The sequence below is a fragment of the Sorex araneus genome, chromosome 3 (genome assembly GCF_027595985.1).
Source record: "Sorex araneus isolate mSorAra2 chromosome 3, mSorAra2.pri, whole genome shotgun sequence".
Taxonomy (NCBI): domain Eukaryota; kingdom Metazoa; phylum Chordata; class Mammalia; order Eulipotyphla; family Soricidae; genus Sorex; species Sorex araneus.
Window position 1 is genome coordinate 158,488,873 of NC_073304.1, and position 14,122 is coordinate 158,502,994.

General features: G+C 50.0%; 1 protein-coding gene across 1 annotated transcript in view; it reads left to right on the top strand.

Annotated features, from left to right (window-relative positions):
• ETS1 (ETS proto-oncogene 1, transcription factor) overlaps positions 1 to 14,122 on the top strand; it is a 137,187-nt gene that overhangs the window by 16,670 nt on the left and 106,395 nt on the right. The window contains exon 2 of the mRNA XM_055133024.1: positions 237 to 319. Within this exon, the coding sequence (XP_054988999.1) occupies positions 237 to 319 (83 nt within the window). The remainder of the gene's footprint in view (positions 1 to 236; positions 320 to 14,122) is intronic.

Here is a 14,122-nt window from a genome sequence, read left to right on the forward strand (position 1 = left end):
GTTTTCAGGTCACGCTGTGTGAGTCAGGAGGCTGGCTCTGCCGGCTTCTAGGGGCTAGTGTAGGGGGCCACTTTTTCTTTCTGACTTTTCCTTTCTTCTCTGTGACACAAGGCAATGAACTCCATGGTTCTTAAAGAGACGATTCCCCCCAGCTCTGAGTGCACCCACCCCCAGTTTCTTGTGCACCCATGGGTGCTCTCCGCAGTCCAGTGAATACTCTCCCTTCTCTCACGCAGGTTCTGAAAGCACCATGAGCTATTTTGCAGCCCCTGCTGTCAGTGGCCCTGCTCCTTATCCGGTGGCACGTCCCACAGTGGTGGTAAGTGGGGCCCTTTCCCTTGTCCCTCCCCAGCTTTCACATCCTCCTGAATGCCACCCCCCCGCCCCCCCACACACACTCAAAGGAGCAGGGGCCCAGCTCCGAAGGTGGAATCAGATGGGAGTTCTTTGGAGTCACTTGTGAGGTTGTCCATCTGCATTTGGATCAAGGGGATAACTGAGATTGACAGATTTGTCAGGAAAAATTTCCATGTATGTGCGTGTGTGTGTGTGTGTGTGTGTGTGTGTGTGTTTCAGAGGCTTGACATCATTAGGGTCAATGTATTTTGACTGCTCGGCTCATTTATTTATTCATTTATTTATTTTGCTTTTTGGGTCACACCCGGCATTGCACAGGGGTTACTCCTGGCTCTGCCCTCAGGAATTACTCCTGGCGGTGTTCTAGGGACCATATGGGATGCTGGGAACTGAACCCGGGTCAGCTGCATGCAAGGAAAATGCCCTACCCACTGTGCTATCACTCCAGCCCCGCTGCTCAGCTTACTTAAGAGTCTGTACATCTGCATGAACCTTAGATAAAATAGACACTATAGTACTCAGGACTAAAGCACTAAGGATAGAAGTTTAGTACTAGGGTACTAAGGAACTAAGTATAAAGGCACTCCATTCTCCTTTTTTTTTGTACTATAAATTTTATTTATTTTTTAATTTATTGTTTTTATTAGTGAATCACCATGAGTCACAGTTACAAACTTTTAAACTTTCATGTTTGCATTTTGTTTATATCCCTCCACCAGTGCCCAGTCCCCTCCACCAATGTTCCCAGTATCTCTCCCACCCTCCCACCACATCCCCCCCCACCCCACCCCACCTCTGTGGCAGGGCATTCCCCCTTGTTCTCTCTCTCTCTCTCCTTTTGGGTGTTGTGGTTTGCAACAGAGGCACTACGTGGCCATCGTGTTTGGTCTATATTCTATTTTCAGAGTGCATCTCCCATCCCGTATGGGTCCTCAAACCACACTTTACCTGGTGTTCCCTTCTCTATGTGAGCTGCTCTTCCTCCAGTATGTGGGGCCAGCTTCCAAGCCTTGGAGCCAACTTCCTGGCTTATCTCTACTATTCTTGGCTATTTGTCTCCTATTCTGTTATTTAATTTTATATTCCACAGGTGAATACAATCTTTCTATGTCTGTCTCTCTTTCTGACTCATTTCACTTAGCATGATACTTTCCATGTTGATCCACTTATATGCAAATTTCATGACTTCATCTTTTCTAACAGCAGCATAGTATTCCACTGTGTAGATATACCAAAGTTTCTTTAACCAATCATCCGTTCTTGGGCACTCGGGTTTTTTCCAGATTCTGGCTATTGTAAACAGTGCTGCAATGAACATTCGAGTGCAGATGTCATTTCAACTGTATTTTTTGCCTCTCTGGGATATATTCCCAGAAGTGTTATTGTTGGGTCAAATGGGAGCTCAATTTCTAGTTTTTTGAGGAGCGACCATACTGTTTTCCAAAAGGGCTGAACCAGTCGGCATTCCCACCAGTAGTGTAGGAGGGTCCCTTTTTCCCCACATCCACACCAACAGCGGTTGCTTTTGTTCTTTTGGATGTGGAGGCACTCCATTCTTCACTTTATCACTGTATCACTGTCGTCCTATTGTTCATCGATTTGCTCGAGCGGGCACCAGTCACGTCTCCATTTGTCCCTGTCGCATTCAGGAGAATGTGGCCTGTTATTGTTACTGTTTTTGGCATATCGAATATTCCATGGGTAGCTTGCCAGACTCTGTTGTGCAAGATTCTGCATTGCTCTCTTATGGAAGCTTTGTTTTATAGTCTCTGGATCTTGGCTGTTGATAAGATTACATAGCACCGGGGGCAGTTTGTGGCTGTGACTGCCAAGCTACTGGAAAACTGGGGATCTGGGTGGAGAAAGCCCAGTCCCAATCTGAGCAGGCTTGGAGATCTCAGCCACGGGTCCCACATACCTGGGTTCCTCGGTCGGTTCCTTCATGGCTGAGGTTTGTCCGAGTGTGTGGAGAGTGGCCTTGAGCATGGCTGTGGCTGGGTTCTGGAGCTTTTTGGCTGCCGGGGCTCTGCTTGGGGCAGAGAGGGAAAGTCAACTTGCCCCCATCCAAGGTGCCCCAGTGAAGACAGCCTAGAGAAGGGGCAGGAGATTCTCTGCATGAACCTTAGATGAAATAGACACTATAGTACTCAGGACTAAATCACTAAGGATAGAAGTTTAGTATGAGGGTACTAAAGAACTAAGTCTAAAGGTACCCCCATTCTTAGGTACAAATATGTACCTTAGACCTGTTCAAAGCATACTTTCACTTAATTTTGGTCCCATGCAAAACCAATAATTAACATGAGCTTTCTGATCACAGAATTTAAACCAGGACATGAGAATGACAAGAAGTGTGCAGAAAAATTGCACACACCTTAGAAAAAGACCAGGAAAAGGAATTTTCAGTAGGGATCAATAAAGGTTTTGTCCCTTCTCTCTGAGAAGGAAGGTACTCACTCCAACCCTGTAGGACATATTCCAATAGATTCTTTATAAAGATATGTGTAGGGTTAGGGAGAGAGCACAGATGTTAAAGCACTTATCTTACATGTTGCCAATCCAGGTTCTATCCCCAGCTTCGTATATGGTCCTCTGAGTACTGCTGGGTATGTCCCTTTTCCCCAACAAAGACCTTATACATAGATGATGAGAGAGTTCCCATATGTTGCTGTGCTTTATCCCAATGTTAAATGAAGCTGTAGGTTAGCAGACATGCATTGGAGTATCTACTCTAAATTCTTGCAAAGGGAACCATCATGTTTATTATTAACCCCTGTCACTATGTTTATGGGTCTTTAAATAGACACCTGTTTCTGCTCTGGTCTTTTCCCCACCTGAGGTTTTTACATAGGTACAGGTTTGATGCTGATCTCCTAACCTTCACTATGATCTCTCACTTTAATTATGTATTAAAAGACAAAACATTGCTAAAAATTGTCCTCTGTAGCACTGAAAAAAATTGCTCCGAAGTTGTTCTGTACTCAGAGATGATCAACACATCTTTATTTACTGGCATCTCTTTCAAAATATCTTTTTCCAAAATAGAATCCTTTGCTATGCTGGAAAACTAGAATTGGGGAAAAGTATAGATCACACTTAAGGTCAGGAATCTATTAAACATGTAGGAGTCCAAGAAGGGGAGAGTGACTGAATTGTGCCGGGTAGACACTGTACTTGCGAGAGGTGAGGGTTTCATACAAGAAACACAGGAGAAACCCCTCCTGCTTCTCACATCGATGTTGGTACCTGCACAGAAATGACACAAAACTGTGCTCAAGGATGCTCTCTTAGGGGGTTGTTGAAATAAGGAAGGATGTTGTGATTTCATGGCCAGATGTGTCATTGACTTGAAAAAATTGATTAAAAAGTCAGCCCTTGGGACCAGGGAGATAGCCCAAAGGGCATTAGTGCACGTGTGAGGCCTGGATTCTGTGCCCAGCACCCCACTCCCCCAAACACCCACTTGGAGTAACCCCTAAGTACTGCTGGGTGCAGCTCCAACATTTTTTAAGAGTCAGCTTATGTTAGTTTTTTCTACCAATATTGCAATCAAATTCAATGAGATTAGCAATGTGTTAAAAATTAATGCCATAGAACCTTTAGTATTTTGGATACTAAAAATATATTTTAAGTATGCAAGTGGCAGATTTAGTATAAAATGATCCTAGATCTTGAAATTATATGTGAGACTAAAAACACCAAAAGAATAAGTTACTGTACACACATGTTGTCATCTATAGAATCCTCCCCTGGAGCATTGAACATACTGAACATTTTTAATGCATTTGGAATGTTTCTCTCTGGTTTCAAAACAAAGAGTCCATTTATTCCCCATCCCTGACAGCCATGTCTGAGATGGAGCATCAGCATGTGGCATCCTCGAAGGGATATCAAAGTTGCTGGGGTGAAGGCTGAAGATGCAGAAGAATGCTGCTGAGTGGTGGTTCCAGCACTTTCCTTCATAGCTCTCTTTGGGCCACCATTTCACCATCTCTGGAACTGATTAAGCAACCTTCAGAGTACAGAAAGAGCAGGAAAGTCCTTTATCTTCATCAAAAGCTTCCTTGGAGACATAGAGAGGAAAGAAAGAGGAAGGGAGAGGAAAAAGAAACAGGGAGAGAAAGAAAAACAGAAAGAAAGAAAGAAAGAGAGAAAGAAAGAGAGAGAAAGAAAGAAAGAAAGAAAGAAAGAAAGAAAGAAAGACAGAAAGAAAGAAAGAAAGAAAGAGAGAGAGAGAGAGAGAGAGAAAGAAAGAAAGAAAGAAAGAAAGAAAGAAAGAAAGAAAGAAAGAAAGAAAGAAAGAAAGAAAGAAAGAAAGAAAGAAAGAAAGAAAGAAAGAGAAAGAAAGAGAGAGAAAGAGAGAAAGAAAGAGAGGGAGAGAAAGAAAGAAAGAGAGAGAAAGAGAGAAAGAAAGAAAGAGAAAGAAAGAGAGAGAGAAAGAAAGAAAGAAAGAAAGAAAGAAAGAAAGAAAGAAAGAAAGAAAGAAAGAAAGAAAGAAAGAAAGAAAGAAAGAAAGAAAGAAAGAAAGAAAGAAAGAAAGAAAGAAACTTGAAGGAAAGGGGGAGAAAGGGAGGGAAGGCGGGCCAGAGGGAGGGAGGGAGGGAGGAAGGGAGGAAGGAAGGAAGGAAGGAAGGGAGGAAGGAAGGGAGGGAGGAAGGAAGGAAAGAAGGAAGGAAGGAAGGAAGGAAGGAAGGAAGGAAGGAAGGAAGGAAGGAAGGAAGGAAGTTTGGTTTACTTATTAATACAAACTGAAGTTGGAGAAACATTCTCCTACAGAAAAGGCAGAACTTTAGATTGTCTCTGTAGTATACCTTTTTTTTAAAAAAAAATTATTTATTGAATCACCGTGAGAGCAGTTACAAAGCTTAAGACTCAGTCTTAAGACTCGGTCATACAATAATGAAACGCCCGTCCCTTCACCAGAGTACATTTCCCACCACCAATACCCCCCGTATGCCCCCCCCAACCTGTGTAGCAGATGATGTCCACATTACTCTCTCTCTACTTTGATTACATTCAATATTTCGACACTGGGTCCACCATTGTTATTTGAGATTTTCCCCAACACTTAGATCTGCCGAAAAGGCAACATTAGACACTATGTTTTCTATTACTGATTATAAATAGCATAGGATGTTGCGCGGCCGCAGTAGCCACCGTGCAGTTTTGGAATTCTGGAATTTTAATAATTAAACCTGGAGGGATTTCTGCCAAAAGCCGCTGGGTTCCAATATTTGTTTCCGAGTCCCTGGGATCATGGCAGTTCAGCAAACTCGATCAGGAGTCAGAGAGGCCGTTCGTGGGCAGTGACTTGGGGTCTCATTCCGGCAGGGAAGGAAAGGGCCAGCCCCACCCCCATCCCACATCCTCACTGCGGGCCTAAACCTGTCTGTCCATTGGCCTTTGGAAGATGGTGACCCCTGAGCCTCCAGGGGGAAAAGGCATGTAATATGTCTTTGGACCCCGGGACTTCTAGGAGCCAGTCCACAGCCGACACTCTCCCCTGTCTCAGACTCCCTGCAGAAAGACCCTCCCCTTCCTGACAAGAGGGTCCAAGCTCTTGGCTCCCCCAAGCTCCCCTCTGCCACCAGTGGTCCCTCAGCAAGTAAAGCAAGGCCTCCCCCAGCAAAGAATCCTCTAGCCAGCTGCCCCAGTGCTGCTGGGGGCAGGATGGGACATCTCTCACTTAAATCGCGGTAGCAGTGGAGAGCACCTCTATGCAGGGAGGAGCACAACCGCAGTCTCGGCCCCCCAAGCAGCCGTCTTCATCGGCCTGTACTGCTTCCGCTCCTGCGAGTGGCCGTTCTCTGACCACTCATTCACACAGAGAGGACTTAGCAATGGTCCACGCTCTCAGCCCGCGGCCAGCAGCAATCAGGCTAGCCACGGCTCAGTCATCTGCCCAGCGTCAGGTTGGTAAAATCAGGCCTGTGCCCCCACCCCAGGCCAGCCTCAGGAGACTCCCGTAAATGGAGTGAGGTCACAGCTTGAGGCGGGGAGAGCCGGGCCAGTGGAAGTCGTCTGGCCATTGTGTGTGGAAGGAGTGTGTGGTCAGGTACTTATATGGCCATGTGTGTCAGCCACCCTTTCATCCATAGGAGGAAGCGTTCCTTCCTGTTATGCTGCCTCCAGAGGCCCTTGAGCCCTGGAAATCGCCGGCAGCTCAGCCGGGCCCTTCTCATTTCATCAGGCCGGGGTGGAGGAGGGTGGGAACGGGGAGGAAGGGCCGTGCTTGGTTTGGGCCAAACAGGTGCTCATGCTGGGTCCCCTTTGGAGAGGATGGAGGGGTCCTGGCTGTGGAGGCCTCTTCAGTCACGTGACTCTTAGGAAGTGCTCCCCACTGCTCACTCCTACCCATCACTTCCTGTCAGAGCTCAGGCTCTGTGTGTGTGTGTGTTTGTGCGTGCGTGTGTGTGTGTGTGTGTGTGTGTGTGTGTGTGTGGACCACACAGAAAACACCACTGTCCAAGAGGACAAAAGGATATTTCAGAATGCCAGCCATTTCCGGAAGAGGCGGGATGCTTCGAGGTGGGCTGGGAACTGCATTCAGTCGTGTTTCTCTTCAGCTTGCTTTGACTGGGCTTCTCGCTCATGTGGGGTGCCTGCGCTTTTGGAAGCGTGTAGGAAGGAGGGTTCCAGGAGCAGTCCAACAAGACTTTTGATGGGACGGGTGAATGAATGCATACAGGAAAGACGCCAACGTCGTACCAACAGGATCCAGTGCATGCATGTTGACCCCCGTTGCCTGGAGAACGCAGAGCAATGAGGGTGCGAGTCAGGGCTGGTCCCCCATCTTTCCCTGTGGCCCTTGGGAATGCTGGGGATGGAGCTGGCCGAGGTGGCCAGCAGGCTCCAGCTGGCTGGGCTCAGGCTGCCCTGCCCTTGGGCACAGCCTTGTTATAGATGCTTTTGAGGCTGGCCGGCCTGTGCGCAGAGGCAGGAGCAAACCCTCTTCTGCACCCTTTTTCCTTTCTGTCGACAGTTGACTTTGGGGGCATGCGTGACTCTGTTTCCTGCTTCAGAAGCTCTGGAGGTGCAGAAGGGGGCCCCTGGGGCCTCTGATGGAAACTCAGCCCCAGGTCAGGCAGTTCTGAGGGGACTCCTGGGTCTGGGGGCTCACTCAGGTCAGCTCCACAGCTGTGACCCTCGGACACAGTCTTGCACCTCACTGAGCCTCATTGTCCCCATTGGATGAACCAGGCCGCAGGGAGGGTTCGGGGAGGAAATCGTCTCTATTCCGTCCCACAGGGGACCTGTTCCTTGAGCTCTCCTCACTGTCTTTTCTTTGTTTATACATTTGTTTTGCGTGGAGAGGGCCTCCCGAGCAACGCCCAGGAAAGCCCACCGCCCCTCCTGGTGATCTTGTGAGCTGCACGAGTGTCCAATGCAAGGGCTCCAGGGGCACAGTTCTGCTCAGGCCCCTCTGTGTGGGGGACAACCAGGGACTCCTTCCACAGTGCTCAGGGACCATGGGAAGCCGGGGATCAAACTGGGGTGTGAGGCTTACTAGGCATGCGCTTTCAACCCCGTCTTCTCCAGTTTTCCCCAGACTGTTGGGGTGTCAAATGGACTCCTATGGGAAGATGAGGACCTGGCCCCACTCTCTGTCCTTATAGGGTGTTGCTGGCTGAAGATGAAGCTGTGTGTGGCGGGGTGTGGTGGGGAGGTGGGGGAGATGGCGACACTCTGTGGAGAAACGCTTTGCTTCCCCAAGGCCTGCTGGAAACAGCCCCTTCCTTGCCGCCAGATCAAAGTTCTCTTGTAATGGTCTGGTGGTTTGCAGTCCCTGTTGTGTAAACAGACCAGGTCCTCTTATCTGGTGTAATTGCAGTTTAATTGGGCTCCCTGGGAGAGAGTCTGCCTGAGCTATCCACACTGCCGCTCCTCGCACAGGGACCCAGACCCCCATCCCCGCCTCAGGCTCAGGGCCAGACCAGGTGCTGCTCCCCCAGACTGAGGGGCTGAGTCAGATCCCAAGGGGCTTCAAGGCAAGGCAGACTCCTTTCCTTTAGCAATCCGGCAAGCAACGGAGAAGATAGTGGAGACCAGAGAAGTGGTGGCCACAACCCCTAAAGTACACTTACGTGTGCACACACACACACATACACACACACACACACATAGTCACAGACAGACACAGATACACACAGACACAAACACACAGACACAGATACACACAGACACACAGAAACACAGACACATACAGATATACACAGACCCACAGACGCAGACACACAGAAACACACACACAGATACACAGACACACAGACAGACAGACACAGACACAGACACACACAGATATACACAGACCCACAGACAGACACACAGACACAGACACAGACAGAAACACAGAAACACACAGAGATACAGACACACACACAGATACACACAGACACACAGAAACACACACAGGTACACTGACACACAGACAGACATACACAGACACAGAGATACACATACAGACATAAATACACAGACACACAGACACACATACACACACATCCAGAATGTGAACAGAATCGGGAAAGGAAATTCTTTTCCTGGTTGCTTTATCTTTGGATAGATAGGTGAATATCATATTTAGGGGAGTTTCTAGCTATAGTTCTCAGTGGTTAGAAAAATTAAAATTAAAAGGAAAACGAATGATGATCACTATTTGGGTTTTGTTTTAGTTTTGGGGCCACACACGGCTGTTATCTGGGCTAACTCCTGGCTCTGTGCTCAGGGATCACTCCTGGTAGGCTCAGAGGACAAAATGGGATACCAGGGACTGAACCCGGCTGGGTGCAAGGCAAGAGTCTCACTTTGTATTATCTCTCCATCCCTGCCATGACCTCTTCCTCCAGCATCTTCCACAGTGGGGACTTGCTAGGTTCAGTCACCATCCCTTGAAGTAGGGGTGGAAAAGGTCTTGTCTATGGGGCTGTATAAGCCACTGAAATCCTGGGGTCAGGTCCAAGTGCAGGATGGGTCAGATATAGATCCTCTCACCCCTGCGCAAGGCCAGTCTGTCTGTAGTGTAATTGCAGACAGACAATTGTAGGGTCGATCCATGACCTTAGAAATTCCCAATGGCCCCTGGCAGGAGAAAGTTTCCCCACCCCTGCAGAGAGTAGAAACCACCACCACCAACTGTCCCGCTTAGAAAGAAGTCCCCGAGAAGGGGGCAGGGATAACCCGAGTTACAAAGTTGGCAGGAAAAGGACTGCAGCCCAGAGTGTCCCGGAGTCAGTTTTTTGAAACTTGGTCACATCTGAGAACTCTCTTGGCGGCGGGGGATGGAGTGTGGCACTCGCTGCAGCCCTGAGCCTCGGGCGGGCGGGACTGCAGGCCTGTGACAGACTTTCACTCGTGCATCCGTGGGACATGTTCTGTTCCTTATGATTTATTGCTGTCTTCCTAGTTTGGGGGCCGCACCTGGTCATGCTAGGGGGCCATTTCCGGTGGTACTCAGGCGGGACCATAGGTGTGGGTCTCGAACCTGGGCCCCCTGTACAGAGCATTGCCCTCCAGCCCCGTGAGCCCTCTCTCTGCCCGAGGGCGACCTGGCCTTTACTGATGTGGGAACAACTCGGAGCTCCCCTGCGTAGACTGCTAGATCTTGAGAACACCATCACCGCTCTGGCATGCCTGAAGCTCCCCCCAGCCCCCTGGACCCTAAAGTCACTAGAAGTCCGAGGGCTTCAGGCCCCGAGGAGCAGCAGACGAAGGTCCCATGGACCATGGAGAGTCGTCAGCTAACGTGCCAGGACTGTGATCCCTGGCCCTTCCAGCTGGAAACAGCCTCTGGGGCAGTTCAAGGCTCAGTCTGATGTGGCCTGGGTGCCCGTCACCACCGGCTTGGGGCACCACGCTGGGTGTCTTGAGGGGACATCATCTCTTGCATGGAAACCAAATGAGCTGTTGGGGTGGGCTGACGCCCCCGTTCTCAGCCCTGCAGCACCTCCCTGCCCACCCTTCCCCGGCCTCAGACCTGCCCTTTCCCCAGGGCCCGAGCCCATTGCTCTTATTGTTTTCAGAAGAATTTCCTGGCCTTGAGTCTAAAATTAGCTGCCCTTTGAGAGTTTCCTATTTGGTCTGTTCCTGCCTTTCCTGGTGGCGGCCCCTCGCCCCCACGCCCTGCACGGTCCCGCTGGGCCAAGGCACGTGTCAGGGGACGCCTTCCCTCCGGCCGCTCCGAGGAGCAGGACAACGCGCCTCCTACAGCCCAGGTCCTTGGAAGGCGGGGAGGGGGTCGCCCCCTTGGGAAGGGGCATGGCAGGCCCCACAGAGAGACTTGCTGCAGAGACGTGGCCCACGCATCTCACACTGTTCCAGTCCATCCTCGACTGGAGGGAGTGGGGTGGGGACCAGGACCTCCAAAGCATCATTTTCAGAGAAATGAGGCAGCTTTAATTTTCCTTAGTTTTAGTCTTTTTCGGGGTGGGAGCACACTCAGCGCTAGTCAGGGACTACTCTTGGATCAGTGCTCACGAGTCTTTCCCGATGGTTCTGGGTGACCACGTGGTGTAGGCGTCAGGCCCTGGCCATCTACCTACAAGGCCTGAGTTCCAGCCCACTGCGCGCGCCATCAGCCTCTCTGTATACGGGGAGAGTCTAGGCTTGCAGGGGAGGGTCAGGCAGCCCTGGAAGACTTTCCTACGCTGTCAGCCGCCTGAAGGACCATCCAACCTTTGGTCCGCGTGTTTCTCTCCTCCAGGATGGGGGCAAAGGAGGGGAGGCCATGGCTGACAAGTGAAGGTGTCCAGTCGCGAGACCAGGAGAGAAAATGTGGAGTACTCAGATAAATGTGGATGCTAGGAAGGGACTCGGAGATCGGGGGACGAGCCCCTCAGGAGGCGGAAGCTCAGAGAGGCAAAGCGGCAAATCCACTGATCCCCTTTCCTGGGCATCAGGAGGGCTGGGAATCCTGGTTTCTGGTCCCAGTCTTTCTCCTAGAACCTGTGACTCTGCAGGGGTATTTCCAGAACAGGACATTTATCCCTGGGGTGAGGGTGGGCAAGCCATGATACCTATAAGAACAGCAGTAGCTTAGCTTTCTTGCTGAGTTTAAAAATATTTACCTATTTCGGGGCTGGGGAGATGGCGCCAAGGACTAGAGCATGTGCTTTGAGCTTCCTGGGGGTGGTTTCCTGAGCACTGATGGGAGGAGTCTTCAGGCCCCAGTAGGCCCTGAACCCTGCCTGGTGAGGTTCCAAAAGATACCCCTCCTAGGAACATCAGCAGTAATAACATCAGCTTCTTAAGGATATTTTGTGTGATCTGATGACTGTGGCCGTGTGCTCAGAGTAAAACACACATTCTGAGGTCGATCAGAGAAAACACAGATTTGCTCACAGTCATGGGACTGAGAAACAAATAGGACTCAGGCCAGAGAGAAAACACAGTGGGAGGGGACTTGCCTTGCATACAGCTCACCCCCATTCAATCTCCTGTACCACAGATGGTCCCCGAGGACCCTGGCTATGTGTCCTGAACATAGAGCCAGGTATGCAAACCCCCAAGAAACAAAAGCAAAAATAAAAACAAAGAAATGAAGAGGAAGCAGACTTCCACAGTCTTGGAAACACAGGCTCCTTACATTTGTGACTTGGGTTGAAAAAGGACTCCCCTAGTTCTACTTGTCCGTTTCGAGGAGTCTGGGGGGGCAGAGGGGAGGGAGATGATACACAGCAGTGATGGTTCTGAGGTTCGGCTGGGCTGGGGTGAGGGAGCAGAGTCAGCTTTGGGGCATTGGCCAGGAAAGTTGGGGGCTCCTGACTGCAGTGTGGGCAGCTGGACAGGGACAGGTGAGAGAGTAGCTATGACCTGACCTGCAGGGGTGGGGTGACCATTTGCACATGAGGGGCGGGGGTGGTATGGAGGTGGCCACGGCAATCAGGGGGAGCTGGGGGTGACCATCAGCAAGAGGAGACAGATCTGGCTCCAACAAGGCTGTGGACTCTCCCGAGAGCCTCAACGCCCAATTGCTTCAAGCACTTGAGGGGTTCCCAGCTCTCACCCCTCCCCTTGTCTTAGTTACTTGCCAACCACCCAGTCCTGGAGCTCTAAGCATGACTCCAGCCCTTGGTGCCTTTCCTCAGTTTCCCTCCTGTTTCTGTAACTGGCCCTTTCATTGCTGCTGTTTTCTTCCTCACTGTAGGCAAATTTGCAGGCTTTTTCAAATTAATCCGTTTATTTGAGTGATTTTGGTTGGGGGACCATACCCAGTGGTGCTCAGGGCTCTGTGATGATGGTGCTCAGTGCTAAGGACGGAACTGAGGCTGAATTGCCAGCAGCACAAGTGTTTTACCCCCTGGACCGTCTCTCCAGCCCCTCTCTTTTCTGTTTATGCCATTGGCCCTGGCTCCATACTCCTATCCAGATCTTGTAAAATCGAAATCTAACTTGACTCCTATCTTCTACCAGTTCTGCTATGAAGAACATGCCCAAGAAAAGTTCCTTCCTCCTCGCTAGTGAAGGCTTACATGCGGCATTCCCACAGCATCAAAGCTCACACTTAAAGTCTTAGATCCCCCCTTTCCTTCATTCTCTCATCAAACCAGCTTGATTCTCCCTTGAATTTACATTTCTTGCTTCTTCACCTCTGCACCCACAGCCCTATTCCTATCCTCTATCCTAGAGCACGGGCAGTCTGGGGAGACGCGTAAAACCCTCACTGGGGTGTAAAACTTATGACGTACCATTGGGGCTGGGGAGGCAGTACAGTAGGTCAGGCTCTTGTATCGCATCCAGCTGGCCCAGGTTGGATCCCTGACCCCCATAAGGTCCCCTGATCACTGTCAGGAGTGTTTCCTGAGCACAGAGCTAGGAGTAAACCTTGAGCACAGTTGGATGTGGCCCCCCCAAACCCAAAACTAACCAATGAACAAAAACACTGAAGGGGTACTCCCCAACTCAGTCATCAGGCCAAGTGACATCTAAATGAAACATTGAAGCGATTAAGCTAAATTCCCAGATCATGATAAATAGAACTAAAACAGAGATGAGTAACACTGGCTGTTCCTCTGTGCAGGCTGTCTCGCCTCTGAGGCTCTGGTGAGTGCCTGTATCTTTCTTTTCTGCTCTGCTCCATCCATGTCACGCAGTCCTATCAAGCAGAACTTTCTAGAATATATTGGCACATTATGTCACTACCACTGAAGCAAATTCTTTCACCTGGGAGTAAATTCCTGTCCTACTCCTGGCCCTCAAGATTATGACTAGGGGTGGGGGGCAGAGGGCTAGTACAGCGGGTAGGGCATTTGCCCCGCATGCAGTGACCCGCTTTGGATCCCTGGCATCCATATGGTTCCCCGAGCACCCCCAGGAGTAATTCCAAGTGAGAATTGAGTGCAGAGCCAAGAGTAAGCCCCAAGCATCGCAGGGTGTGACCTAAAAGCTAAAAAATAAAAAAGTAAGGACTATGAAATGAATATCCCTTGAATAACCCTTGAACTTTAATCCTTACTAATTATCCTCCCTGACGTGCATCCTCAGTGGCCAATCACAAGCTTCCTGTGGTTGTCCTGCTGAACAATAGTCTTCATCTCTCTCCAGCTCCACCCTGCCCTGCTCATTCCTTCTGACACGGTTGATATGAGTCTCTCCACCTTTCCATGGACAAGTCCTTCAGCAAACGTTCTAGGCTAGTGCTCACCCAACCGTACTTAATCAGAGTCCTCCAGAAGGAGGTCCTTCCCTCCTCCCCTTGCACAATGTCGCTGAATCCTGTCACCTCCCCCCACCCCATGTCATCTGTGTCCTTGTCTGTAGCCCCCATTGC